General features: G+C 53.0%; 1 protein-coding gene across 4 annotated transcripts in view; it reads right to left on the bottom strand.

Moving 5' to 3' along the window:
* Positions 1-1,366: 1,366 nt before the first annotated feature.
* Positions 1,367-26,799, bottom strand: part of phf24 (PHD finger protein 24) — an 82,554-nt gene continuing 57,121 nt past the window's right edge. For all 4 annotated transcript variants that reach the window (XM_038805935.1, XM_038805934.1, XM_038805932.1 and 1 more), the window contains 5 exons: positions 23,667-23,745; positions 17,174-17,376; positions 13,425-13,585; positions 4,931-5,032; positions 1,367-2,113 (listed from right to left, as the gene is read on the bottom strand). In XM_038805935.1, the coding sequence (XP_038661863.1) occupies positions 2,017-2,113; positions 4,931-5,032; positions 13,425-13,585; positions 17,174-17,376; positions 23,667-23,745 (642 nt within the window). In that variant the 3' untranslated portion in view covers positions 1,367-2,016. The remainder of the gene's footprint in view (positions 2,114-4,930; positions 5,033-13,424; positions 13,586-17,173; positions 17,377-23,666; positions 23,746-26,799) is intronic.

The raw sequence follows: 26,799 nt of genomic DNA on the forward strand, positions 1-26,799 counted from the left end.
GTACATGGGGAGAGTCTGTGACAGGGGAGAGTGTACATGGGGATGTGAGAGGGGAGTGAATGGGTGGGTAGAGTCAGTGATAGGGGAGAGTGTACATGGGGATGGGGAGAGGATTAAATGGGTGGGTAGAGTCAGTGATAGGGGAGAGTGTACATGGGGGTGTGGGAGGGGAGTGAATGGGTGTGTAGGGTCAGTGCTGGGGAAGAATGCACATGGGGATGTGAGAGGGGAGTGAATGGGTGGGTCGAGTTGGTGATGGGGAGGGTGTACATGGGGATGTGGTAGGGGAGTGAATGGGTGGGTAGAGTCAGTGCTGGGGGAGAGTGTACATGGGGGTGTGGGAGGGGAGTGAATGGGTGGGCAGAGTCAGTGACAGGGGAGAGTGTACATGGGGCTGTGGGAGGGGATTAAATGGATGGGTCGAGTTGGTGATGGGTCGAATTGGTAATGGGGAGAGTGTACATGGGGAGAGTCAGTGACAGGGGAGAGTGTACATGGGGATGTGAGAGGGGAGTGAATGGGTGGTAGAGTCAGTGATGGGGAGAGTGTACATGGGGGTGTGGGAGGGGAGTGAATGGGTGGGGAGAGTCAGTGATGGGGAGAGTGTACATGGGGATGTGGGAGGGGGTGGGTAGAGTCAGTTATAGGGGAGAGTGTACATGGGGATGTGAGAGGGGATTCAATGGGTGGGTAGAGTCAGTGATGGGGAGAGTGTACATGGGGATGTGGGAGGGGGTGGGTAGAGTCAGTTATAGGGGAGAGTGTACATGGGGATGTGAGAGGGGATTCAATGGGTGGGTAGAGTTAGTGTTGGGGGAGAGTGTACATGGGGATGTGGGAGGGGAATAAATGGGTGGGTCTAGTTGGTGATGGGGAGGGTGTACATGGGGATGTGGGAGGGGAATAAATGGGTGGGTCTAGTTGGTGATGGGGAGGGTGTACATGGGGGTGTGGGAGGGGAGTGAATGGGTGGGCAGAGTCAGTGATGGGGGAGAGTGTACATGGGGATGTGGGAGGGGATTAAATAGGTGGGTCGAGTTGGTGATGGGGAGGGTGTACATGGGGATGTGGGAGGGGATTAAATGGGTGGGTAGAGTCAGTGCTGGGGTAGAGTGTACATGGGGCTGTGGGAGGGGATTAAATGGGTGGGTAGAGTCAGTGATAGGGGAGAGTGGACATGGGGATGTGGGAGGGGAGTGAATGGGTGGGTAGAGTCAGTGATAGGGGAGAGTGTACATGGGAGAGTGTACATGGGGATGTGGGAGGGGAGTGAATGGGTATGTAGAGTCAGTGATAGGGGGAGTGTACATGGGGATGTGGGAGGGGAGTGAATGGGTGGGTAGAGTCAGTGATAGGGGGAGTGTACATGGGGATTTGGGAGGGGATTAAATGGATGCGTCGAGTTGGTGATAGGGGAGAGTGTACATGGGGATTTGGGAGGGGATTAAATGGGTGGGTCGAGTTGGTGACAGGGGAGAGTGTACATGGGGCTGGGGAGGAACAGACTGACTGACCCTCTGTTAATTAGTAGGAGGAGTCTGTTAGCTACTATCAACAAGTATGAAAACCTAATGCCTGCACTTGAGAGAGAACGACATCCTACGATAGGTTAGTGAGTTGTGTAAACTCATAGGATGGATGCAGTCCTTCAATTCCAATAGGGCCTATATGACAGGCCTAATGGAGCAATGGAAATCAAGTAACATTCATCAAATTGTGTAAGTACTGGGCTGCTGGGGTTGACATAATACACATGAATTAAATAGGACAGAGTACTGGGGTGAATTCTATTCAGCAATGCCTCAGGTGAGTAATGAGTGAGTGTCAACTGCACAATGTTGACTGCAGGGGAAAAGGTTCCAAAGCTTTGTGAAGGTCCCAGAACTATGGGGCTGCCGTGTCCCTCTGCCACTTGCTGATCTCCACCCTGGGTGTTTGACACGTTGGGAGGGTGGGGTGGGAGCTGGGAGGGGTAAGGAGGCGCATGGCCAAAGGCTTGACATCTCGTTGCCAGCGTTAGGCAGCGGGTCTGAGGTGAATTGCCGCACTGTTGGGGCGAGCAGCAAGGATATAGATGGCATTTTCCTTCAGGAATGTTTTCCAATCTACGCGCCTGTGGAGAGAAAGATGTAAACAGTCAGAAGCAAAGACAATTCACTCGCTCCTCAGGGTCACTTGTCTCTGAGCTGCGCTCGTGGGTGGAAGGAATTATTGGTTTGTTTAGCCCAAACCCAAAGCACTCTCTTGTTTCCAACAGTATCCATGGTGACGGAAGCCCGGTGTACAAATGTGGATCAGAGGGTGAGAAAAGGCAAGCCTTATCAGAAAGCAAGAAGCAGTAAATAAAGGCAGAGAGACAGAGGATGGAGTGGGCCAACAGGAGGAGAGAGAGAGGAAGAAAGGCAAAGATGAAGAGTGAGAGAGATAAAGAGAGAGAATCCCTGAGAGAGAAAAAGAGGGAAAGAGATGGGGAGCAAAGGGGATGGGGTGAATTACAGAGAAAAAAAGGATTAGGTTAAAAACATCAAGGCTGAAAGTACAGACATTCTGACTGAGCGTGTAGACAAATTGACAGAGGGAGGAGACAAACTGACTGTATATCTGGGAAGAGCATCCTGCAGTCAGCGACACAGTGAAGCAGTCTGGGAAGTGTGTCCCCGCAGTCAGCGTCACAGTGAAGCAGTCTGGGAAGAGCGTCCTGCAGTCAGCGACACAGTGAAGCAGTCTGGGAAGAGCGTCCTGCAGTCAGCGACACAGTGAAGCAGTCTGGGAACGGTGTCCTGCAGTCAGCGTCACAGTGAAGCAGTCTGGGAACGGAGTCCTGCAGTCTGTGTCACAGTGAAGCAGTTTGGGAACGGAGTCCTGCAGTCTGTGTCACAGTGAAGCAGTTTGGGAACGGAGTCCTGCAGTCTGTGTCACAGTGAAGCAGTCTGGGAACGGAGTCCTGCAGTCTGTGTCACAGTGAAACAGTCTGGGAACGGAGTCCTGCAGTCAGCATCACAGTGAAGCAGTCTGGGAACGGTGTCCTGCAGTCTGTGTCACAGTGAAGCAGTCTGGGAACGGTGTCCTGCAGTCAGTGTCACAGTGAAGCAGTCTGGGAAGAGCGTCCTGCAGTCAGCGACACAGTGAAGCAGTCTGGGAACGGTGTCCTGCAGTCTGTGTCACAGTGAAGCAGTCTGGGAACGGTGTCCTGCAGTCAGTGTCACAGTGAAGCAGTCTGGGAACGGTGTCCTGCAGTCAGTGTCACAGTGAAGCAGTCTGGGAACGGTGTCCTGCAGTCTGTGTCACAGTGAAGCAGTCTGGGAACGGTGTCCCACAGTCAGCATCACAGTGAAGCAGTCTGGGAACGGTGTCCTGCAGTCAGTGTCACAGTGAAGCAGTCTGGGAAGAGTGTCCTGCAGTCAGTGTCACAGTGAAGCAGTCTGGGAAGAGTATCCTGCATCAGCGTCACAGTGAAGCAGTCTGGGAAGAGTGTCCTGCAGTCAGCGTCACAGTGAAGCAGTCTGGGAAGAGTGTCCTGCAGTCAGTGTCACAGTGAAGCAGTCTGGGAAGAGTGTCCCCGCAGTCAGCGACACAGTGAAGCAGTCTGGGAACAGTGTCCTGCAGTCTGTGTCACAGTGAAGCAGTCTGGGAACGGTGTCCTGCAGTCAGTGTCGCAGTGAAGCAGTCTGGGAAGAGTGTCCTGCCTTCTGTGTCACAGTGAAGCAGTCTGGGAACGGTGTCCCACAGTCAGCGTCACAGTGAAGCAGTCTGGGAACGGTGTCCTGCAGTCTGTGTCACAGTGAAGCAGTCTGGGAAGAGTGTCCTGCCGTCTGTGTCACAGTGAAGCAGTCTGGGAACGGTGTCCCACAGTCAGCGTCACAGTGAAGCAGTCTGGGAACGGTGTCCCACAGTCAGCGTCACAGTGAAGCAGTCTGGGAACGGTGTCCTGCAGTCAGTGTCGCAGGGAAGCAGTCTGGGAAGAGTGTCCTGCCGTCTGTGTCACAGTGAAGCAGTCTGGGAACGGTGTCCCACAGTCAGCGTCACAGTGAAGCAGTCTGGGAACGGTGTCCTGCAGTCTGTGTCACAGTGAAGCAGTCTGGGAAGAGTGTCCTGCCGTCTGTGTCACAGTGAAGCAGTCTGGGAAGAGTGTCCCCGCAGTCAGCGTCACAGTGAAGCAGTCTGGGAACAGTGTCCTGCAGTCTGTGTCACAGTGAAGCAGTCTGGGAACGGTGTCCCACAGTCAGCGTCACAGTGAAGCAGTCTGGGAAGAGTGTCCTGCAGTCAGCGTCACAGTGAAGCAGTCTGGGAACAGTGTCCCACAGTCAGTGTCACAGTGAAGCAGTCTGGGAACAGTGTCCCACAGTCAGCGTCACAGTGAAGCAGTCTGGGAAGTGTGTCCTGCAGTCAGCATCACAGTGAAGCAGTCTGGGAACGGTGTCCTGCAGTCAGCGTCACAGTGAAGCAGTCTGGGAAGAGCGTCCTGCAGTCTGTGTCACAGTGAAGCAGTCTGGGAAGAGTGTCCTGCAGTCAGCGTCACAGTGAAGCAGTCTGGGAAGAGTGTCCTGCAGTCAGCATCACAGTGAAGCAGTCTGGGAAGAGTGTCCTGCAGTCAGCATCACAGTGAAGCAGTCTGGGAACGGTGTCCTGCAGTCAGCGTCACAGCGAAGCAGTCTGGGAACGGTGTCCTGCAGTCAGCGTCACAGTGAAGCAGTCTGGGAATGGTGTCCTCGCAATCAGTGTCACAGCGAAGCAGTCTGGGAATGGTGTCCTCGCAGTCAGCATCACAGCGAAGTAGTCTGGGAAGAGTCATTGAATGATTTCGACAGGTGAACAAAATAAAAAATTGTGATATTTGTTCTGCCTTGAGAATGATTCCTTAATTCTATCTCCATGGACGAGTTGCCCCTTTTTGCTTCCAATGTTACAGGGGGTATGGCTGTCCACTCACCTGTTCTCCTCCTGCTCCCTACACAGCAGTGATTTGTCCTGTGGCCTCCCACGCCCTCTGCTGGCTGGGCTACTCTCCGATATGGGTCCAACATGACTGATACTGACAAAGAAACACAATTGGCCGGTTATCATTCTCGTGACAGCAGAAATAACGTAGGGACAGAAGGAGGCCATTCAGTCCCTTGAATCCCTTGCCATTGTTCTGGCAACATGACCTGAACAATCTTCACCAAGGTCATTGTGGGACAGTAAGGATGGAGGTGTTCGCCAGAAGCTATTTCTGGTGACCAGGGCTCGATAGTGAAATCGAGTTCTCATAGAATGTACAGTGCAGAAGGAGGCCATTCAGCCCATCGAGTCTCCACCGGCTCTTGGAAAGAGCACCCTAACCAAGGTCAACAACTCCACCCCATCCCCATAACCCAGTAACCCCACCCAACACTAAGGGCAATTTTGGACACTAAGGGCAATTGATCATAGCCAATCCCCCTAACCTGTACATCTTTGGACTGTGGGAGGAAACCGGAGCACCCAGAGGAAACCCACGCAGACACGGGGAGAACGTGCAGACTCCGCACAGACAGTGACCCAAGCCGAAATCGAACCTGGGACCCTGGAGCTGTGAAGCGATTGTGCTATCCACAATGCTACCGTGCTGCCCCTAAGTTGAAGGCAGGCATGTGTTCAGCTGGTGTAAAGGTTTGAAAGCTGCCACCCCGAGCGACATTACACCCATGGGGAAGGTCACAAGGGTCATAAAAAGAGTTCATGTAGATGACGCTGGATCATTGGAAGGGTATCCTTCCAAGAGTGATTGATGCTCACTGGAAATGGTCTGAAATCACCATTATGAAAACTGCATCCTTGGAGAGAACAATAGCAACACTGGGTGAGAATGTTGCAAGATTCGGTTGCCATGAACAACTTGTTCGTGACAATGGGCCACAGTTCATTTTTCAAGAATTCCAAAATTATCTGAAGGAGAATGGAATCCAACACATCTGATTTATTCTTCTCTTGCCACACAGAAAATATGTTTTATTCAGACAATGAAACATGTATTGAAGGTAACTTGTGCGCAAGCAACATTGTCAAAACGACGAAGCCAATTCCTGATGACATAGAATTTACAGTGCAGAAGGAGGCCATTCGGCCCATCGAGTCTGCACCAGCTCTTGGAAAGAGCACCCTACCCAAGGTCAACTCCTCCACCCTATCCCCATAACCCAGTAACCCCACCCAACACTAAGGGCAATTTTGGACACTAAGGGCAATTTATCATGGCCAATCCACCTAACCTGCACATCTTTGGACTGTGGGAGGAAACCGGAGCACCCGGAGGAAACCCACGCAGACACGGGGAGGATGTGCAGACTCCGCACAGACAGTGACCCAAGCCAAAATCGAACCTGGGACCCTGGAGCTGTGAAGCGATTGTGCTAACCACAATGCTACCGTGCTGCCCTAATCATAGAATCCATTCAGTGCACGAGGAGGCCATTCGGCCCATTGAGTCCCCACCGACCCTCTGAAAGAGCACCCTACCTCGGCCCACGCCCCCACTTTATTCCCATTATCCCACCTAACCTTTTGGACACTTCAGGGCCAATTCAACTAACCTACGCATCTTTGGACTGCGGGAGGAAACCAGAGCACCCGGAGGAAATCCACGCAGACACGGGGAGAACGCGCAAACTCCACACATAGTCACCCAAGGCCTGAATTGAAAACGGGTCCCTAGCCATGTGAGGCAGCAGTGCTAACTACCGTGCCGCCCCATGCTTGATAAAACCAGAGCTTTGTAAAACTGCAATGTAACTTCCACCCCTTTACATACATAGGCCAATATAGGGAGGCAATGGCATAGTGGTATTGTGGCTGGATTAGAAACCTAGGCAGGTGATGGAGTTTAAACTCAATAACACATCTGGAATTGAAAGTCTGATGATGACCATGAAACCATTGTCGTTTGTCATGAAAAAAAAACGATCAGGTTCACTAATGTCCTTTGGAGAAGGAAATCTGCCGTCCTTACCTGGTCTGGCCTACATGTGACTCCAGATCCACAGCAATGTGGTTGACTCTTAACTGCCCCCCTCAAGGGCAGTTAGGGATGGGCAATAAACACTGGCAGAACCTGCGAAGCCCACATCCCATGAACGAATTAAAAAAACCCTCAGACTCGACTCTGATTTTAACCTCATCTCCACATTGCTGCCTACCCCGATAACCGATTGGCTCTCTTGTGAGTCAAGAATCTATGTATCTCTGCCTTAAAGATACTCAGTCTGCACCGCTGTCTGGGAAGAGAGTTCCAAAGATTCACAGCCATCGGAGAGAAAGAAATTCATCACATCTTTATTTTAAATAGGAGACCCCCTTATTTTTAAACTCTATGCCCCAGGTTCTGGTCTCTCCCACCAGAGAAATCGTCCATTCAGCTTCCACCCTGTCAAGTCCCCTCAGAATCTTTTGTTTCAATAAGATCACCTCTCAACGTAAACTCCAGTGGATACAGACCCAACCTGTCCAACTTTTCCACATAGGATAACCCGCCATCACAGGTATCAGTTGAGTGGATCTTCTCGGAAATGTATCAAATGTATTTACCGACCTCCTGCTAGTTCGCCGACGATACACTGAAGTGACATAATTACCATGGGGACGGGTCAAGCGCTATTGAAATCCATGTGCCAAGTTTAATACCTGGTGATGAAGGGCAGGGCAGCGGGCTTTGCCGTGGGAAGATTGACAGAATCTCAGGCGGTACGATTGAAAGCCTTGGACACAGAAAGGGACAGAGACAGCAGATGATGTGGTCAGCAGGGGAGAGGGGAAAGGCCGGTTCTCTGTTAGCTACCAGCCAGAAAGCAGGTGGCGTGACATTCGCTGGCGTAAGAGACAGAATCCACCTTCTCAGGGACAATTTGGGATGGGTAATAAATGCTGGCTTAGCCAATGATGTCCGAAGAGGCAACGTAAACAACCTCAACACAACTTGTCCTTGCCGGTGGGGTTGGTGTGTGTGTGGGGGGGGGGTGTAAAATTCTGTCCATTAACTCTCTCCATGAATGCTGCCAGGCCTATTGTGCATTTTCCAACTCTATCTCCACTTTTCTAAACCTCTCCATCCATCTGAACTCCAAGACATGAGCCATCAGTCAGAAAAATAATTGTGCCTTGTGTTATTGTGGATGAAGGTGATCTGAGTTTAATCTGACTTTCTCCCAAACATCTGACCATGATTACATTTTACAACTGAGGCCGTGCGCCTTCAAATTTCACCAACAACAACACCTTACATTTATGTAACAGCTTTAATGGAATGAAGCGCCCCAAGCTGCTTCCCGTGAACACTATAAAACAAAGTATGACCCCGAGCAACGAAAGCAAATATCAGCTCAGACGACCCAAAGCTTGGCCATAGGAATGGATGCAATAAACTACGTTTTTATGAAATATAAATGTAAGGTAAGGTAAAGTCGCTGGACTCCTAGATGACCATAGGCTGCTTTCCCCTATGAAGGGGAGAGCTGACTGGTGGGGGTCTGACCTGAGGGTCACCACACCTCAGGGGAGGGGCAAGGTTGAGAAGGCGGGGCCTTCATGAATAACCTCAGCCGGTACGGGAATTGAACCCGCGCTGCTGGCCCCGCTCTGCATCACGAACCAGCTGTCCAGCCAACTGACCTAAACCGGCCCCCAAAATAAATATATTTTTAATATCAGCATGGCTAATTTCTGAAAATTTAATAGCTTTGAAATGAGTGAAACGAAATGAAAATCGCTTATTGTCACAAGCAGGCTTCAAATGAAGTTACTGTGAAAAGCCCCTAGTCGCCACATTCCGGCACCTGTTCGGGGCGGCTGGTACGGGAATTGAACCGTGCTGCTGGCCTGCCTTGGTCTGTTTTAAAAGCCAGCGATTTAGCCCAGAGTTTTGCTGTGACTTTCAAACAGTGTGAGCCACAATTGGGCAGTATCGAATAAATGTGCACCCCGTTACCACTGAAGATATGCCTGGGCGACAGTGACCAAATTCAGAGAATTATACAAAGGCCATCTACATTTGATAAGCCAGGCCCGGCCACCGGAGTCCACTAGTCTGCTGGGACAAAGAATCCGGCAAACCTTCCTTTCAAATTCTTAATGGTTGCAACATCAACAATCTCAGGAATGCAGAAAAACAAAAATACACCCTTTGTCAAAGGCAAAGCAGAGAAGGGGGGGATGTCATGTGGCAAGATCCCATTATCTGGGAGAACCAGCTGTATCTTCTTGCCACATTGCAAATCGGTCCGTCAAACTTCCAATTACCAAACAGCAGCAGGGAAAAGGGGCTCAGTCCAAGGGTGATTGCCTGGCCCCCATCTACACTGTTTGGGACTCTGAACTTGTGCACCATCGTCCACAGGACATCTCTACCTCCCAATCTCACCTTGGAAGTCACGGGCGGACAGCTGAGCTTTGGATGGCCTCAGGTTTCCAGAAGATGGAATGTGTAGGATCAGCGGGAATGCATTGGAATAGTCCGGCCCAGTTGTAATAATGACACGCCGGAGGGTGATGGCACGTGCACGAGGTCAGAGGTTAACCTCAGGGTCAGATGTCACCCTCAGATTGCAAATAGGGGCTGGTTTAGCACAGTGGGCTGAGGCAGCCGGCTTGTAATGCAGAACAAGGCCAGCAGCGCGGGTTCAATTCCCGTACCAGCCTCCCCGAACAGGCGCCGGAATGTGGCGACTAAGGGGCTTTTCACAATAACTTCATTGAAGCCTACTCGTGACAATAAGCGATTATTATTAAAAGTCTGGTTTAGTCTCAGACCGTTGCCAGGGAGACAGCCGGAGTCAGGAGCGAGGAAATGGATTTCGGGCGGGGGGGGCGGGGCGGGGGGGCGGGGGCAGGGGCAGGGGCAGGGGCGGGGGCGGGGGCGGGGGTGTGGGGGATCGAAAATAACAGCTTCGGTCTTCCCAATATTTAATTGAAGGAAATTTCTGCCCGTCTGGCACTGGATGTGGGAGAAGCATCCCAGGAATTTGGCGAGCGTGGAGGAGGTGGTAGGGAGGTGGTAGGGAGGTGGAGCTGGATCACGTCAGTGTCGATGTGAAATCCAACAGTGTTTTCGGATGATTCTGCCGAGGGGCAGTGTGAGGATGAGAAACAATTCGAGTGTGAACGAGTTGACAGGTCCTCATGTCATTGATAAATTCGGGATAAAGTGACAGCGTAATTAAGCATAATTATGCCATCACGCTTATTATGGTAATGAGCAAATTAAAAAGACAGGTGTATTGTGCGAGAAAGTTACAATTGCTTCAGCCACGAAGCACTCACGTCCTGTCTCGCTAACGGATAGAAAACAATTCACCCTTTGTTGACAGATGCAAAAGAGCCAAAGAAATTTTGTGCTTCTGAATGTAAAATTAAACCCGACAAACTCTGTCCGATTTGGTCGAGCAAACGCAATGTGACAGGTCACAGTGGGAAGACTGTTACGAAAGGTATATTGCGATCCGTAAACCGAGTCTAAACAGAGGGGGTACCCTACTGGTAGGACCACTGGCTGAGTGGCAGTTCTAGAGCACCGGTGAAATTTAGATTCCAATTAATAGGGACGGTACGGTAGCACAGTGGTTAGCACTGTTGCTTCACTGGCACTGGAGGGTGTGCAGAGGAGATTCACTAGCTTAATCCCAGAGCTGAGGGGGTTGGATAACGAGGAGAGGTTGAGTAGACTGGGACTGTACTCGTTGGATCTTATAGAAACATTTAAAATTATGAAGGGAATAGATAGGATAGATGCGGGCAGGTTGTTTCCACTGGCGGGTGAAAGCAGAACTAGGGGGCATAGCTTCAAAATAAGGGGAAGTAGATTTAGGACTGAGTTTAGGAGGAACTTCTTCACCCAAAGGGTTGTGAATCTATGGAATTCCTTGCCCAGTGAAGCAGTTGAGGCTCCTTCATTACATGTTTTTAAGGTGAAGATAGATAGTTTTTTTGAAGAATAAAGGGATTAAGGGTTATGGTGTTCGGGCCGGAAAGTGGAGCTGAGTCCACAAAAGATCAGCCATGATCTAATTGAATGGCGGAGCAGGCTCGAGGGGCCAGGTGGCCTACTCCTGCTCCTAGTTCTTATGTTCACAGCGCCAGGGACCTGGGTTTTCCAGCCTGTCTGTGCGGAGTCTGCACGTTCTCCCCGTTTCCTCCAGGTGCTCCGGTTTCCTCCCAAGAGTTCCAAAAGACAAGGGGCGGGATTCTCCGACCCCACGACAGGTCACCCCCCCCCCCCCCCCCCGGAGATTCTCCGCGCTCGACAGGCCGAATGCCCGCCGAGTTCGGCCGAGACCCGTTGCCGTCGTTCGCGTGTGGTCCTACCCTGCGGGGCCTCAGCGTTCATGCTGCGGGGGCCGTCCTGGTGCAGGGGGGGGGGGGGGATCCAACTCCGGGGGGGGTCCTCAATGGTGGCCTGGCCCACGATGAGTGATCAGTGTACCAATCAGTGGGCAGGCTAATCCCGGGGGGGGGGGGGGGGGGGGGGGGCCTTATGTCCCTCTGTGCCAGGCCCCTGCAGGGCTCCGGCATATTTCCCGGGGGCCGGCACGGAGAAGGCAATCCCCGCGCATGCGCAGACTCGCCCCGCCCTTGGCATTACACGCTCTGGCGTTTACGACGTCGTCAACACTCTGCCGCTGGATCGGAGAATCACGCCCGTGCTGTTAGGTGAATTGGACATTCTGAATTCTCCCTCTGTGTACCCGAACAGGTGCCGGAATGTGGCGACTAGGGGCTTTTCACAGTAATTTCATTGCAGTGTTAATGTAAGCCAACTTGTGACAATAAAGATTATTATTATTACAAATAAAATCTGGGCCGGGATTCTCCCCTACCCGGCGGGGCGGGGGGGTCCCGGCGTGTCGGAGTGGCGTGAACCACTCCGGCGTCGGGCCGCCCCTAAGGTGCGGTAGTCTCTGCACCATTAGGGGCCAAGCCCTCACATTGAGGGGCTAGGCCCGCGCCGGAGTGGTTGGCGCTCCGCCAGCTGGCGGGAACGGCCTTTGGCACCACGCTGGCTGGGGCCGAAGGGACTTCGCCGGCCGGCATAAGTCCACGCATGCGGCAGAGCGTCTGCGGCTGCTGGCGTCATCCCCGAGCATGCACAGGGGAGGGGGTCACTTCCGCCTCCGCCACGGTGAAGACTATGGCGAAGGCGGAAGGAAAAGAGTGCCCCCACGGCACAGGCCTGCTCGTCGATTGGTGGGCCCCGATCGCGGGCCAGGCCACCGTGGGGGCACCCCCCAGGGCCAGATCGCCCCGCGCCCCCCCCCCCAGGACCCCGGAGCCCGCCCACGCCGCCTGCTCCCGCCGGTAAGGTAGGTGGTTTTATCCACGCCGGCAGAGAGGCTTGACAATGGCGGGCCGGAGAATCACCGGGGCGGGGCCTGCCGACTGGCTCGGAGCGATTCCTGCCCCCGCAAACTCTCCGGTGCCAGAGAATTCGGGACACGGTGGAGGCGGGATTGACGCCGGCCCCCGGCGATTCTCCGACCCGGCCCCGGGTATCCCGCCCCTGAAATGGAAAACAAGTCTCAATGATGACGACCATGAAAACTATCACCGATTGTTGTAAAAACCCATCTGGTTCATTAATGTTCTTCAGGGATGGAAATAACACCACAAGACCTTAAAACCATATGATGTGGGAGCAGAAGGCCATTTGGCCCATCAAATCTTCTCCGCCATTCAATGAGATCATGGCTGATCCGGTATGGTCCTCAACCCAACTTTCCTGCCTTATCCCCATAACCCTCGATTCCCTCACTGATTAAAAGTCTGTCTCTCTCAGCCTTGAACATACTGAACGACCCGGCCTCTACAGCTCTCTGCGGTAAAGAATTCCACAGAATCACTCCCCTCTGAGAGAAGAAATTCCTCCTCATCTCTGTCTGAAATGGGTGACCCCCTTACTCTGAGATGATGCCCTCTGGCCCTAGACTCTCCCACAAGGGGGAAAAATCCCGTACCAGCCTCCCCGGACAGGCGCCGGAATGTGGCGACTAGGGGCTTTTCACAGTAACTTCATTGAAGCCTACTCGTGACAATAAGCGATTTTCATTTAATTTTTTCATTTCTTTCAGCATCTGCCGCCCGTCCCCGAGTGGTTTGCTCGGCCATTTCAGGGGGCAGCTCAGAGTTGACCACATTGCTGTGGGTCAGGAGTCACATGTAGGTCAGGTCGGCTAAGGAGGGCAGATTTCTCTCCCTTCCAGGGCATTTGTCTTTTTTTTTACAATTCAACAGCTTAATTGTCATTTGTTCTTGCTCCAAACACCTTCTTCCAGTTATATTTAAATTAATTGAATTTTCATTCTCTGTGTGCTGTGATGGGATTCGAACTTATCTCACTTTACATTGGTAACGTAACCACCATGTCATGGTGCCCCAGTTAAAGCTGATCTCCCCGCAAATCAGTCAAAGGGCAATGTTCTCACCTGACGTTGCAGGATTGGGACTCCAATGAGTTTTTATGGAACCAGGAATTCTGTGCTCTCTTACACTCAGTTCCCGTGATTAATCCGGTTTGATCTAGGCCCAGGAAGCAGCTCCGAGCCCTCGCCCGCTCCTTGGCCGTCAGGAGTCTCAGCAATGAATTCTGGGGGCAAAATAAACAAGATCACCACATTGAAGGTGGCCAGGGCAGGATTGCAGAGAACATTCGCCCAAACTGAAGGAAGAGAAACTCACAACAAAGAATTTTAGTTTGGATTGGGAAAGAGTCAATGGTTAGAAATCAAAGGGCGGGACATAAGCAAACCTCTACACCGACATTCCTCTTCCCTACATTCCTACACCCAAATCCCCTCACACTCAACCCCCTCCCCACACACCCACCCTCCACATCCCCCCCACACAGCCCCTCTCCCATATACCTCTCCCCAACATCTACCCCCGACATTCCCACACCCAAATCCCCTCCCACTCAACCCCCTCCCCCACACACCCACCCTCCACATCCCCTCTACACAGCCCCTCTCCCATATACCTCTCCCCAACATCTACCCCCAGCATTCCCACTCCCAAATCCCCTCCCACTCAACCCCCTCCCCCACACACCAACCCTCCACATCCCCTCCACACAGCCCCTCTCCCATATACCTCTCCCCAACATCTACCCCCGACATTCCCACACCCAAATCCCCTCCCACTCAACCCCCTCCCCCACACACCCACCCTCCACGTCCCCTCCACACAGCCCCTCTCCCATATACCTCTCCCCAACATCTACCCCCTACATTCCCACACCCAAATCCCCTCCCACTCAACCCCCTCCCCCACACACCCACCCTCCACGTCCCCTCCACACAGCCCCTCTCCCATATACCTCTCCCCAACATCTACCCCCAACATTCCCACTCCTAAATCCCCTTCCCCACATCTCCCTCCCCCACAGACCTACACCCACATCCCCTCTTCCACATTTCCAAACCCCTCACACCCCACATATCCACAGCAGCCCCTCCCCCAAATTCCATCCCACCCAAATCGCCCTCCCCGTCAACCCACTCCCCCATGCTCCACATTCCACTCCCCCCCACATCCCTCCTCCACCTCACCCACCTCCACCTCCACCTCACCCTCCTCCACCTCCACCTCACCCTCCTCCACCTCACCCTCCTCCACCTCCACCTCACCCTCCTCCACCTCACCCTCCTCCACCTCCACCTCACCCTCCTCCACCTCCACCACCTCACCCTCCTCCACCTCACCCTCCTCCACCTCACCCTCCTCCACCTCCACCTCACCCTCCTCCACCTCCACCACCTCACCCTCCTCCACCTCCACCTCACCCTCCTCCACCTCACCCTCCTCCACCTCACCCTCCTCCACCTCCTCCACCTCCTCCACCTCACCCTCCTCCACCTCCACCTCCCCCTCCTCCACCTCCCCCATCTCCACCTCCACCTCACCCTCCTCCACCTCACCCTCCTCCACCTCCTCCACCTCCACCACCTCCTCCTCCTCCACCGCCACCACCTCACCCTCCTCCACCTCACCCTCCTCCACCGCCACCACCTCACCCTCCTTCACCTCACCCACCTCCACGTCACCCTCCTCCACCTCACCCTCCTCCACCTCCACCTCACCCTCCTCCACCTCCACCACCTCACCCTCCTCCACCTCCACTTCACCCTCCTCCACCTCACCCTCCTCCACCTCACCCTCCTCCACCTCCTCCACCTCCTCCACCTCACCCTCCTCCACCTCCACCTCCCCCTCCTCCACCTCACCCACCTCCACCTCACCCTCCTCTACCTCCACCTCCACCTCACCCACCTCCACCTCACCCTCCCCCACCTCACTCTCCTTCACCTCACCCTCCTCCACCTCACCCTCCTCCACCTCCACCTCCCCCTCCTCCACCTCCCCCATCTCCACCTCCACCTCACCCTCCTCCACCTCCTCCACCTCCTCCTCCTCCACCGCCACCACCTCACCCTCCTTCACCTCACCCTCCTCCACCTCACCCTCCTCCACCGCCACCACCTCACCCTCCTTCACCTCACCCACCACCACCTCACCCTCCTTCGCCTCACCCACCTCCACCTCACCCTCCTCTACCTCCACCTCACCCACCTCCACCTCACCCTCCTCCACCTCACTCTCCTTCACCTCACCCACCTCCACCTCACCCTCCTCCACCTCACCCTCCTCCACCTCACCCTCCTCCACCTCCACCTCACCCTCCTTCACCTCACCCACCACCACCTCACCCTCCTTCACCTCACCCACCTCCACCTCACCCTCCTCTACCTCCATCTCACCCACCTCCACCTCACCCTCCTCCACCTCACCCTCCTTCACCTCACCCTCCTTCACCTCACCCTCCTCCACCTCACCCTCCTCCACCTCACCCTCCTCCACCTCCCCATCTCCACCTCACCCTCCTCCACCTCCTCCACCTCCTCCACCTCACCCTCCTCCACCTCCACCTCCCCCTCCTCCACCTCCCCATCTCCACCTCACCCTCCTCCACCTCCTCCACCTCACCCTCCTCCACCTCCACCTCCCCATCTCCACCTCCACCTCACCCTCCTCCCCCTCCTCCACCGCCCACCACCTCACCCTCCTCCACCTCACCCTCCTCCACCTCCTCCACCTCCCCCACCTCCACCTCCCCCTCCTCCACCTCCCCCATCTCCACCTCCCCATCTCCACCTCCACCTCACCCTCCTCCACCTCCTCCACCTCACCCTCCTCCACCTCCACCTCACCCTCCTCCACCGCCACCACCTCACCCTCCTTCACCTCACCCACCTCCACCTCACCCTCCCCCACCTCACCCTCCTCCACCGCCACCACCTCACCCTCCTTCACCTCACCCACCACCACCTCACCCTCCTTCACCTCACCCACCTCCACCTTACCCTCCTTCGCCTCACCCACCTCCACCTCACCCTCCTCTACCTCCTCACCTTCCTCCACCTCCACCACCTCACCCTCCTCCACCTCCACCTCACCCACCTCCTCCTCACCCTCCTCTACCTCCTCACCCTCCTCCACCTCCACCTTCTCCAACTCCTCCACCTCCACCTCCTCCACCACCTCACCTTCCTCCACTTCCACCTCGCCCTCTTCCACCTCCACCTCGCCCTCCTCCACCTCGCCCTCCTCCACCTCACCCCCCTCCACCTCGCCCCCCTCCACCTCCTCCACCTCACCCTCCTCCACCTCGCCCCCCTCCACCTCGCCCCCCTCCACCTCCTCCACCTCACCCTCCTCCACCTCACCCTCCTCCACCTCGCCCCCCTCCACCTCGCCCCCCTCCACCTCGCCCCCCTCCACCTCGCCCCCCTCCACCTCGCCCTCCTCCACGTCGCCCTTCTCCACCTCGCCCTCCACCACCTCGCCCTCCACCACCTCACCCTCCTCCACCTCCACCTCACCCTCCTCCACCTCACCCTCCTCCACCTCCACCTCCACCTCGCCCTCCACCACCTCACCCTCCTCGACCTCCACCTCACCCTCCTCCACCTCCACCTCACCCTCCTCCACCTCCACCTCACCCTCCTCCACGTCGCCCTCCTCCACCTTTAATCTTTGAGTGATATTTACGGGGCTCCTCAGACATCCTCCGGTGTTGAAGTCAAATGTTTATGGAGGGAATTTCCCGCCGTGGTTTATGGTTCAACTCTTGATGGAAAGCAGTCCTCTTGCACGCGAGTCTCTGACGTGAACCTACCTCCGGTCGGAACCTCTGCAGCACCAGTAATGACTCGTGGTAGAGGAAATCTGTCCACTCCATCTGTCCCTTCTTGTCGCCATCTAAAGCAGAGAACTGGAGCACCACTAACTCCTCCTTCTCCTCGTTCATCTGCTCGTCAAAGACCTGCTTGTGAATGAAGTGCTTGTAATGGAGAAAGTCATCCAATGTCAGGCAGGATTCTGCAAAACCAGGAAGAGAATTGACAGTCTGGGGTGGATGCAGCACCGACTATTCACCAACACACAGGGGCCGCCATTCTCTCCATCAGGGATCCCACACTTTGCCAGCCACAGAGCCCACAGAGAACTGGCAGCACCCGCTGAGAAACACCCTGGGCGGCATTCTCCGATCCTAGGGCGACGTCCCCACGCCGGCGTTTAACGGCAGAAGAAATGGCGGGAAATGGCCACGGATTCCTTCTTTTGCTGGGAGCCAGCAAGCCGGCAGCTGGGAGCCAGCAAGCCGGCAGCACAGAGAATCCGGCTCGAGTATCCGACATGGCCCGGAGAATTGCTGGCCGCGCCGTGCACATGGCAGAGGCCGCTCGTAGATCCGGCCGCGAAATAGTGCGCCCCCCCCCCCTTTGGCTGGCTGCTGCGCACCGGACCACCCCCCCTACAGTGCCACCAGCCCCTAATCAAGCCCCCCCTGCCCGCGGATTGGACCACCCCCGATTGTGGCGGCGCTGGACTGAGACCGCAGCCACCACGCCGCGTTCCCGCATGTGACCACATGTGACCAACGCCATCGGTTTGGGATGGAGCATCGGGAGGGGCAATCTCTGTAATATACACAGGGACTGTTATTCTCTATAATATACACAGGGACTGTTATTCTCTATAATATACACAGGGGCTGTTATTCTCTATAATATACACAGAGACTGTTATTCTCTATAATATACACAGGGACTGTTATTCTCTATAATATACACAGGGACTGTTATTCTCTATAATATATACAGGGACTGTTATTCTCTATAATATACACAGAGACTGTTATTCTCTATAATATACACAGGGGCTGTTATTCTCTATAATATACACAGGGACTGTTCTCTATTATATACACAGGGGCTGTTATTCTCTATAATATACACAGGGGCTGTTATTCACTATAATATACATATAGACTGTTATTCTCTATAATATACACAGGGACGGTTATTCTCTATAATATACACAGGGACGGTTATTCTCTATAATATACACAGGGACTGTTATTCTCTATAATATACACAGGGACTGTTATTCTCTGTAATATACACACGGAATGTTATTCTCTATAATGTACACAGGGACGGTTATTCTCTATAATATACACAGGGGCTGTTACTCTCTATAATTTACACATGGACTGTTATTCTCTGTAATATACACAGGGACTGAGGTAGGTTAGGGGATGAGGTGGGTTGGGGGTGGGGTGGGTTAGGGGGTGAGGTGGGTTGGGGTGGGGTGGGTTAGGCGGTGGGGTGGGTTAGGGGGTGGGGTGGGTTAGGGGGTGGGGTGGGTTAGGGTGTGGGCTTGGTTAGTGGGTGAGATGGGTTAGGGGGTGAGGTGGGTTAGGGGGTGAGGTGGGTTAGGGGGTGACGTGGGTTGGGGGTGGGGTGGGTTAGGGGGTGGGGTGGGTTATAATATACACAGGGGCTGTTATTCTCTATTATATACACAGAGACTGTTATTCTCTATAATATACACAGAGACTGTTATTCTCTATAATATACACAGGGACTGTTATTCTCTATAATATACACAGGGACTGTTATTCTCTATAATATACACAGGGACTGTTATTCTCTATAATATACACAGGGACGGTTATTCTCTATAATATACACAGGGACTGTTATTCTCTATAATATACACAGAGACTGTTATTCTCTATAATATACACAGGGGCTGTTATTCTCTATAATATACACAGGGGCTGTTATTCTCTATTATATACACAGGGGCCGTTATTCTCTATTATATACACAGGGGCTGTTATTCTCTATAATATACACAGGGACTGTTATTCTCTATAATATACACAGGGACTGTTATTCTCTATAATATACACAGGGACTGTTATTCTCTATAATATACACAGGGACTGTTATTCTCTATAATATACACTGCGGCTGTTATTCTCTATAATATACACAGGGACTGTTATTCTCTACAATATACACAGGGACTGTTATTCTCTATAATATACACAGGGACTGTTATTCTCTATAATATACACAGGGACTGTTATTCTCTATAATATACACAGGGACTGTTATTCTCTATAATATACACAGGGACTGTTATTCTCTATAATATACACAGGGACTGTTATTCTCTATAATATACACAGAGACTGTTATTCTCTATAATATACACAGGGACTGTTATTCTCTATAATATACACAGGACTGTTATTCTCTATAATATACACAGGGACTGTTATTCTCTATAATATACACAGAGACTGTTATTCTCTATAATATACACAGGGGCTGTTATTCTCTATAATATACACAGAGACTGTTATTCTCTATAATATACACAGGGGCTGTTATTCTCTATTATATACACAGAGACTGTTATTCTCTATAATATACACAGGGGCTGTTATTCTCTATAATATACACAGGGACTGTTATTCTCTATAATATACACAGGGACTGTTATTCTTTATTATATACACAGGGGCTGTTATTCTCTATTATATACACAGGGACTGTTATTCTCTATAATATATACAGGGACTGTTATTCTCTATAATATACACAGGGGCTGTTATTCTCTATAATATATACAGGGGCTGTTATTCTCTATTATATACACAGGGACTGTTATTCTCTATAATATATACAGGGACTGTTATTCTCTATAATATACACAGAGACTGTTATTCTCTATAATATACACAGGGGCTGTTATTCTCTATAATATACACAGGGACTGTTCTCTATTATATACACAGGGGCTGTTATTCTCTATAATATACACAGGGGCTGTTATTCACTATAATATACATATAGACTGTTATTCTCTATAATATACACGGACTGTTATTCTCTATAATGTACACAGGGACGGTTATTCTCTATAATATACACAGGGGCTGTTATTCTCTATAATATACACAGGGACTGTTATTCTCTATAATATACACAGGGGCTGTTATTCTCTATAATATACACAGGGACTGTTATTCTCTATAATATACACAGGGACGGTTATTCTCTATAATATACACAGGGGCTGTTATTCTCTATAATATACACAGGGGCTGTTATTCTCTATAATATACACAGGGACTGTTATTCTCTATAATATACACAGGGACTGTTATTCTCTATAATATACACAGAGACTGTTATTCTCTATAATATACACAGGGGCTGTTATTCTCTATAATATACACAGGGACTGTTATTCTCTATAATATACACAGAGACTGTTATTCTCTATAATATACACAGGGGCTGTTATTCTCTATAATATACACAGGGACTGTTATTCTCTATAATATACACAGGGACTGTTATTCTCTATAATATACACAGGGACTGTTACTCTCTATAATTTACACAGGGACTGTTATTCTCTGTAATATACACAGGGACTGAGGTAGGTTAGGGGATGAGGTGGGTTGGGGGTGGGGTGGGTTAGGGGGTGAGGTGGGTTCGGGGGTGAGGTGGGTTCGGCGGTGAGGTGGGTTTGGGGTGAGGTGGGTTGGGGGTGAGGTGGTTTAGGGGCTGGGGTGGGTTACGGGGGTGAGTTGGGTTCGGGGGTGAAGTGGGTTAGGGGGTGAGGTGGGTTGGGGGTGAGGTGGGTTAGGGGGTGGGGTGGGTTAGGGGGTGAGGTGGGTTAGGGGGTGGGGTGGGTTAGGGGGTGAGGTGGGTTCGGGGGTGAGGTGGGTTCGGGGGTGAGGTGGGTTCGGGGGTGAGGTGGGTTTGGGGTGAGGTGGGTTGGGGGTGAGATGGGATAAGGGGTGAGTTGGGATAGGGGGTGGGGTGGGTTAGGGGGTGAGGTGGGTTGGGGTGAGGTGGGTCAGGGGGTTGGGTGGGTTGGGGATGAGGTGGGTTAGGGGGTGAGGTGGGTTAGGGGGTGAGGTGGGTTGGGGGTGGGGTGGGTTAGGGGGTGAGGTGGGTTAGGGGGTAAGGCGGGTTAGGGTGTGAAGTGGGTTAGGGGTTGAGGTGGGTTAGAGGTTGAGGTGTGTTGGGGATGAGGTGGGTTAGGGCGTGAGGTGCGTTGGGGGTGAGGTGGGTTACAGGGGTGAGGTGGGTTAGGGGGTGAGGTGGGTTAGGGGCTGGGGTGGGTTAGGGGGTGAGGTGGGTTAGGGGGTGAGGTGGGTTAGGGGTTGAGGTGGGTTAGGGGTTGAGGTGGGTTAGTGGGTGAGGTGGTTAGGGGGGGTGGGTTTGGGGGTGAGGTGGGTTAGGGGTTGGGGTGGGTTACGGGATGAGGTTGGTTAGGGGGGTGAAGTGGGTTAGGGGATGGGTGGGTTAGGGGTTGAGGTGGGTTAGGGGTTGAGGTGGTTTAGGGGGTGGGGTGGGTTGGGGGTGAGGTGGGTTAGGGGGTGGGGTGGGTTACGGGATGAGGTTGGTTAGGGGGGTGAAGTAGGTTAGGGGATGGGTGGGTTAGGGGTTGAGGTGGGTTAGGGGTTGAGGTGGTTTAGGGGGTGGGGTGGGTTGGGGGTGAGGTGGGTTAGGGGGTGAGGTGGGTTCGGGGGTGAGGTGGGTTAGGGGGTGAGGTGGGTTCGGGGGTGAGGTGGGTTATGGGAGTGGGGTGGGTTGGGGATGAGGTAGTTTGTGGGGTGAAGTGGGTTATGGGGTGAGGTGGATTAGGGGGTGGGGTGGGTTAGGGGGTGATGTGGTTTGGGGGTGGTGGGTTAGGGGGTGAGGTGGGTTAGGGGGTGAGGTGGGTTAGGGTTTGAGGTGGGTTAGGGGGGTGAGGTGGGTTAGGGGGTGAGGTGGGTTCGGGGGTGAGGTGGGTTCGGGGGTGAGGTGGGTTCGGGGGTGAGGTGGGTTAGGGGGTGAGGTGGTTTGGCGGGTGAAGTGGGTTAGGAGGTGGGGTGGGTTAGGGGGTGGGGTCGTTTGGGGGGTGAAGTGGGTTAGGGGCTGGGGTGGGTTGGGGTTGAGGTGGGTTAGGGGTCGAGGTGGGTTAGGGGGTGAGGTGGGTTAGGGAGTGAGGTGGGTTAGGGGGTGAGGTGGGTTAGGGGGTGAGGTGGGTTAGGGGGTGAGATGGGTTACGGGAGTGGGGTGGGTTGGGGATGAGGTGGTTTGGGGGGTGAAGTGGGTTAGGAGGTGGGGTGGGTTAGGGTGTGAGGTGGATTTGGGGGTGGGGTGGGTTAGGGGGTGAGGTGCTTTGGGGTTGAGGTGGGTTAGGGGTTGAGGTGGGTTAGGGGGTGGGGTGGGTTAGGGGCTGGGGTGGGTTAGGGGGTGAGGTGGGTTGGGGGTGAGGTGGGTTAGGGGTTGATGTGGGTTAGGGGTTGAGGTGGGTTAGGGGGTGAGGTGGGTTAGGGGGTGGGGTGGGTTAGGGGGTGAGGTGGATTAGGGGGTGGGGTGGGTTAGGGGGTGGGGTGGGTTAGGAGGTGGGGTGGGTTAGGGGGTGGGGTGGGTTAGGGGGTGAGGTGGGTTAGGGGGTGGGGTGGGTTAGGGGGTGGGGTGGGTTAGGGGGTGGGGTGGGTTAGGGGGTGGGGTGGGTTAGGGGTGAGGTAGGTTATGGAGTGAGGTGGGTTAGGGGGTGAGGTCGGTTGGGGGTGGAGTGGGTTAGGGGGTGGGGTGGGTTGGGGTGGGGTGAGTTAGGGGGTGGGGTGGGTTAGGGGGTGAGGTGTGTTAGGGGGTGAGGTGGGTTAGGGGTTGAGGTGGGTTCGGGGGTGGGGTGGGTTAGGGGGTGGGGAGGGTTAGGGGGTGAGGTAGGTTAGGGGGTGACGTGTGTTAGGGGGTGAGGTGGGTTAGGGGGTGAGGTGGGTTAGGGGGTGGGGTGGGTTAGGGGGTGGGGAGGGTTAGGGGGTGGGGTAGGTTAGGGGGTGAGGGGGTTAGGGATTGAGGTGGGTTAGGGGTTGAGGTGGGTTAGGGGGTGAGGTGGGTTAGGGGTTGAGGTGGGTTAGGGGTTGAGGTGGGTTAGGGGGTGGGGTGGGTTAGGGGGTGGGGAGGGTTAGGGGGTGGGGTAGGTTAGGGGGTGAGGTGGGTTCGGGGGTGAGTTGGCTCCTGTGATACTGACGCACCAACAATGGTCAGTGAGCTAAATGACCTCTATCGATGGTCAGTGTCTCTGGAATCCTCAGCCAAATGTGCGATAGAACACCAAATCCATCTTGCTGTTGATACTAATCCTGTTTGCATCAAACTACAAAAGTGCTGTGATGACTAAATGACCAAATGATTTCAGAACAACATCCTGAATGAGAATGGACAGCCGCCCCTCAGGGATGTCAGGGAGAGATGGTCAGGACGCGGTGATGTGAGGGCGGGGTCAACACATGAACTGACCTGGGATAATCCTGCATTGTCGGAGAACTTCCTTCAGGCTAAACATCTCCTCGTCAGTCAGCAGCAGGTTGACATTATCCTGAAAAAGACAGAGGGAGAGAGCGAGAGAGGAAAAGAGAGAGAGAGAGAGACAAAGGGAGAGAGAGAGAGAAAGAGACAGGATTAGGATGTAGCTGAGATTGAGGCGGCTCCTCACACAACAGCAGCTATGGGTAACCCATGGCGCGTGAGCCACAGGCCACCCTCCGGGTTCTGAGTGCAGCCCGTGGGACATTTTGTTGATTGTTGCCCACAAGCAACATTGCCACATTCCGCTGGTTTCTGTCCATGTTGAGGCTTACTCACTCTTCCAACACCTTCCATCGGGCAGGAGATATAAAAGTCTGAGAACACGCGCAAACAGATTCACAAACGGCTTCTTCCCCGCTGTTACCAGACTCCTAAACTACCCTCTTATGGACTGAATTGATCTCTTCACACATCTTCCCTACTGAGTCGCACTACACTCATGTATTGCTTCACCCGATGCCTCTCACTATGTATTTACATTGAGTATTTTATATCTGTCCTCTTATTTTCTTTTCTTGTACGCAATGATCTGTTGAGCTGCATGCAGAGCAATACTTTTCACTGTACCTCGGTACACGTGACAATAAACAAATCCAATCCAGTGTGACCAAAGTGTTTCACTCGTAAAGCACGGACAAGTGACATGAGGTGTGTGCTCACAACATCGACTGTGAGAGCCCTGCGCTCCCTTTATGTCTAAAGTGTAAATATTCATTTTGTTTTTACCATTTCTATCTGTCCTGCCACCTTCAATGATGTGTACACCCAGGCCCCACTGTTAATATACCCCCCATTGAGATTTTAGCCTTTATTTCATATCAATTCTCTTCATTCTTCCAACCAAAATTAATAACTACATTTCTCTGCACTACTTTTTATCTGCCACTTAGAACATAGAACATAGAACAGTACAGCACAGAACAGGCCCTTCGGCCCTCGATGTTGTGCCGAACAATGATCACCCCACTTAAACCCACGTAACCCGTATACCCGTAACCCAACAATCCCCCCATTAACCTTACACTACGGGCAATTTAGCATGGCCAATCCACCTAACCCGCACATCTTTGGACTGTGGACTGTGAGAGGAAACCAGAGCACCCGGAGGAAACCCACGCACACACGGGGAGGACGTGCAGACTCCACACAGACAGTGACCCAGCCGGGAATCGAACCTGGGACCCTGGAGCTGTGAAGCATTGATGCTAACCACCATGCTACCGTGAGGCCCATTTCATCCTACGTCCTGTGGAAATCCATGACTACCCTCCTCATATTTCACAATCTGTTCCAGCTTGTTGTCATCTGCAGGTATCTGTTATTATGCCTTATGCTCCCAAGTCTAGGGCAGCACTGTGGCACAGTGGTTAGCACTGCTGCCTCCCAGCTCCAGGGTCCCGGTTTCAATTCCGACCTCGGGTGACTGTCTGTGCGGAGTCTGCAGGTTCTCCCCGTGTCTCCGTGGGTTTCCTCCGGGTGCTCCAGTTTCCTCCCACAGTCCAAAGATGTGCAGGTTAGATGGATTGGCCATGCTAAATTGCCCCTTAGTGTCCAAAAAGGTTAGGTGGGATTACCGGGATAGGGCGAGAGTATGGGCAGACGTAGGGTGCTCTATCGGAGGACCGGTACAGACTCGATGGGCTGAATGGCCTTTCTTCACCATTGGGATTCTGCTTCTGGGACCTTGCTGCCTGCAAACTGGCTGAGCAATTCCTGTATTATAACAGTGACCACACTTCAGAAAGTGCATCCCGAGTTTGTGAAAGGAGCTGTAGAAATGTAATTTTGAGAATACCAAGGGGAAGAGGCTACAAAGCCCTGGTTGGACCTCAGGTGCACTCGGTGTACACCAGCTGCTGGACATTGTACCACAGAGCCGGCAACACACCATGTAAAATTGGCAAACATCACGTAAAATTGGCACGGTGTAACGAGACGGCGAGGGTTAGATTCCAAGAATGGTTTCAGCTAGGCTTCTCCGTCCCAGTAAACAGATGGTCAAGGGGTGATGTGGTTGTGGTTTGTTTTAGGATTTTGAAAGTAATTAAGAGGGCAGATGGAGAGGGATAATTCCCACCAGCGGGTAGAGTCCAGGACAAAGGGAGCCAGTCTGAAAAAGCCGGACAGTTAGACATTCAGGAACACTTTTTCATGCAAAGGGTGGTAGGACACCCCCCCCCCCCCCCTTCCCAGGGGGTGCGTGAAGACGGCAGTCTAGATAAGGGGAAGCTAGACAAACGTACGAGGGAGATGGGAATAGGGGGTTCTGATGGTAAATTTAGATGAGAAAAGATGGGAGGAGGTCCGAGTGGAGCCTAAACACCAGCATGGAGTGGTTGGGCCGAATGGCCTGATTCTGAGCTGTGTGCAAACCTGCAGTAGCTCGGGCAATTAATTCGGAGATGGATTGATTTGAGCTAGACGGGAGCATAAATGGATATGGACGGAGTTACAGATCAGCCATATTCTCAGTGAACAGCAGAACAGGTTCAAAGGGCTGAATGGTCTCCTTCTGTTCCTATCCGCCCCCACCCCACATTATGTGGTATTCTTTTTTCCCTTTCTTCTTTCATTGGCAAGGCCAGCATTTGTTGCCCATCCCTAATTGCCCTTGAACTGAGTGGCAGTTCAGAGTCACATGTAGGCCAGGCCAGGTAAGGAGGGTAGATTTCCTTCCCTGAAGGACATTGGGTTTTTTACGACAATCGGCAATGGTTTCTTGATCATCATTGGACTTTTAATTCCAGATTTGTTTTTAAATTGAATTCACATTTCACCATCTGCTGTGGTGGGACTTGAACCCACATCCCCAGAGTACTGGATTACTAATCCAGCGACATGACTACTCCGTCACTGTCTTTCCTTTGGGGCTTGGCGCTAATGACCGAGGCCAATTCCTGGATTACGTAAAGACGGAAACCTGACCCACTGACACTCAGCACAATGGTTAGCACAGTTGCTTCACAGCTCCAGGGACCCGGGTTCGATTCCCGCTTGGGTCACTGTCTGTGCGGAGTCTGCACGTTCTCCCAGTGTCTGTGTGGGTTTCCGCCGGGTGCTCCGG

Source organism: Scyliorhinus canicula, chromosome 8 (assembly GCF_902713615.1).
Source record: "Scyliorhinus canicula chromosome 8, sScyCan1.1, whole genome shotgun sequence".
Lineage (NCBI taxonomy): Eukaryota > Metazoa > Chordata > Chondrichthyes > Carcharhiniformes > Scyliorhinidae > Scyliorhinus > Scyliorhinus canicula.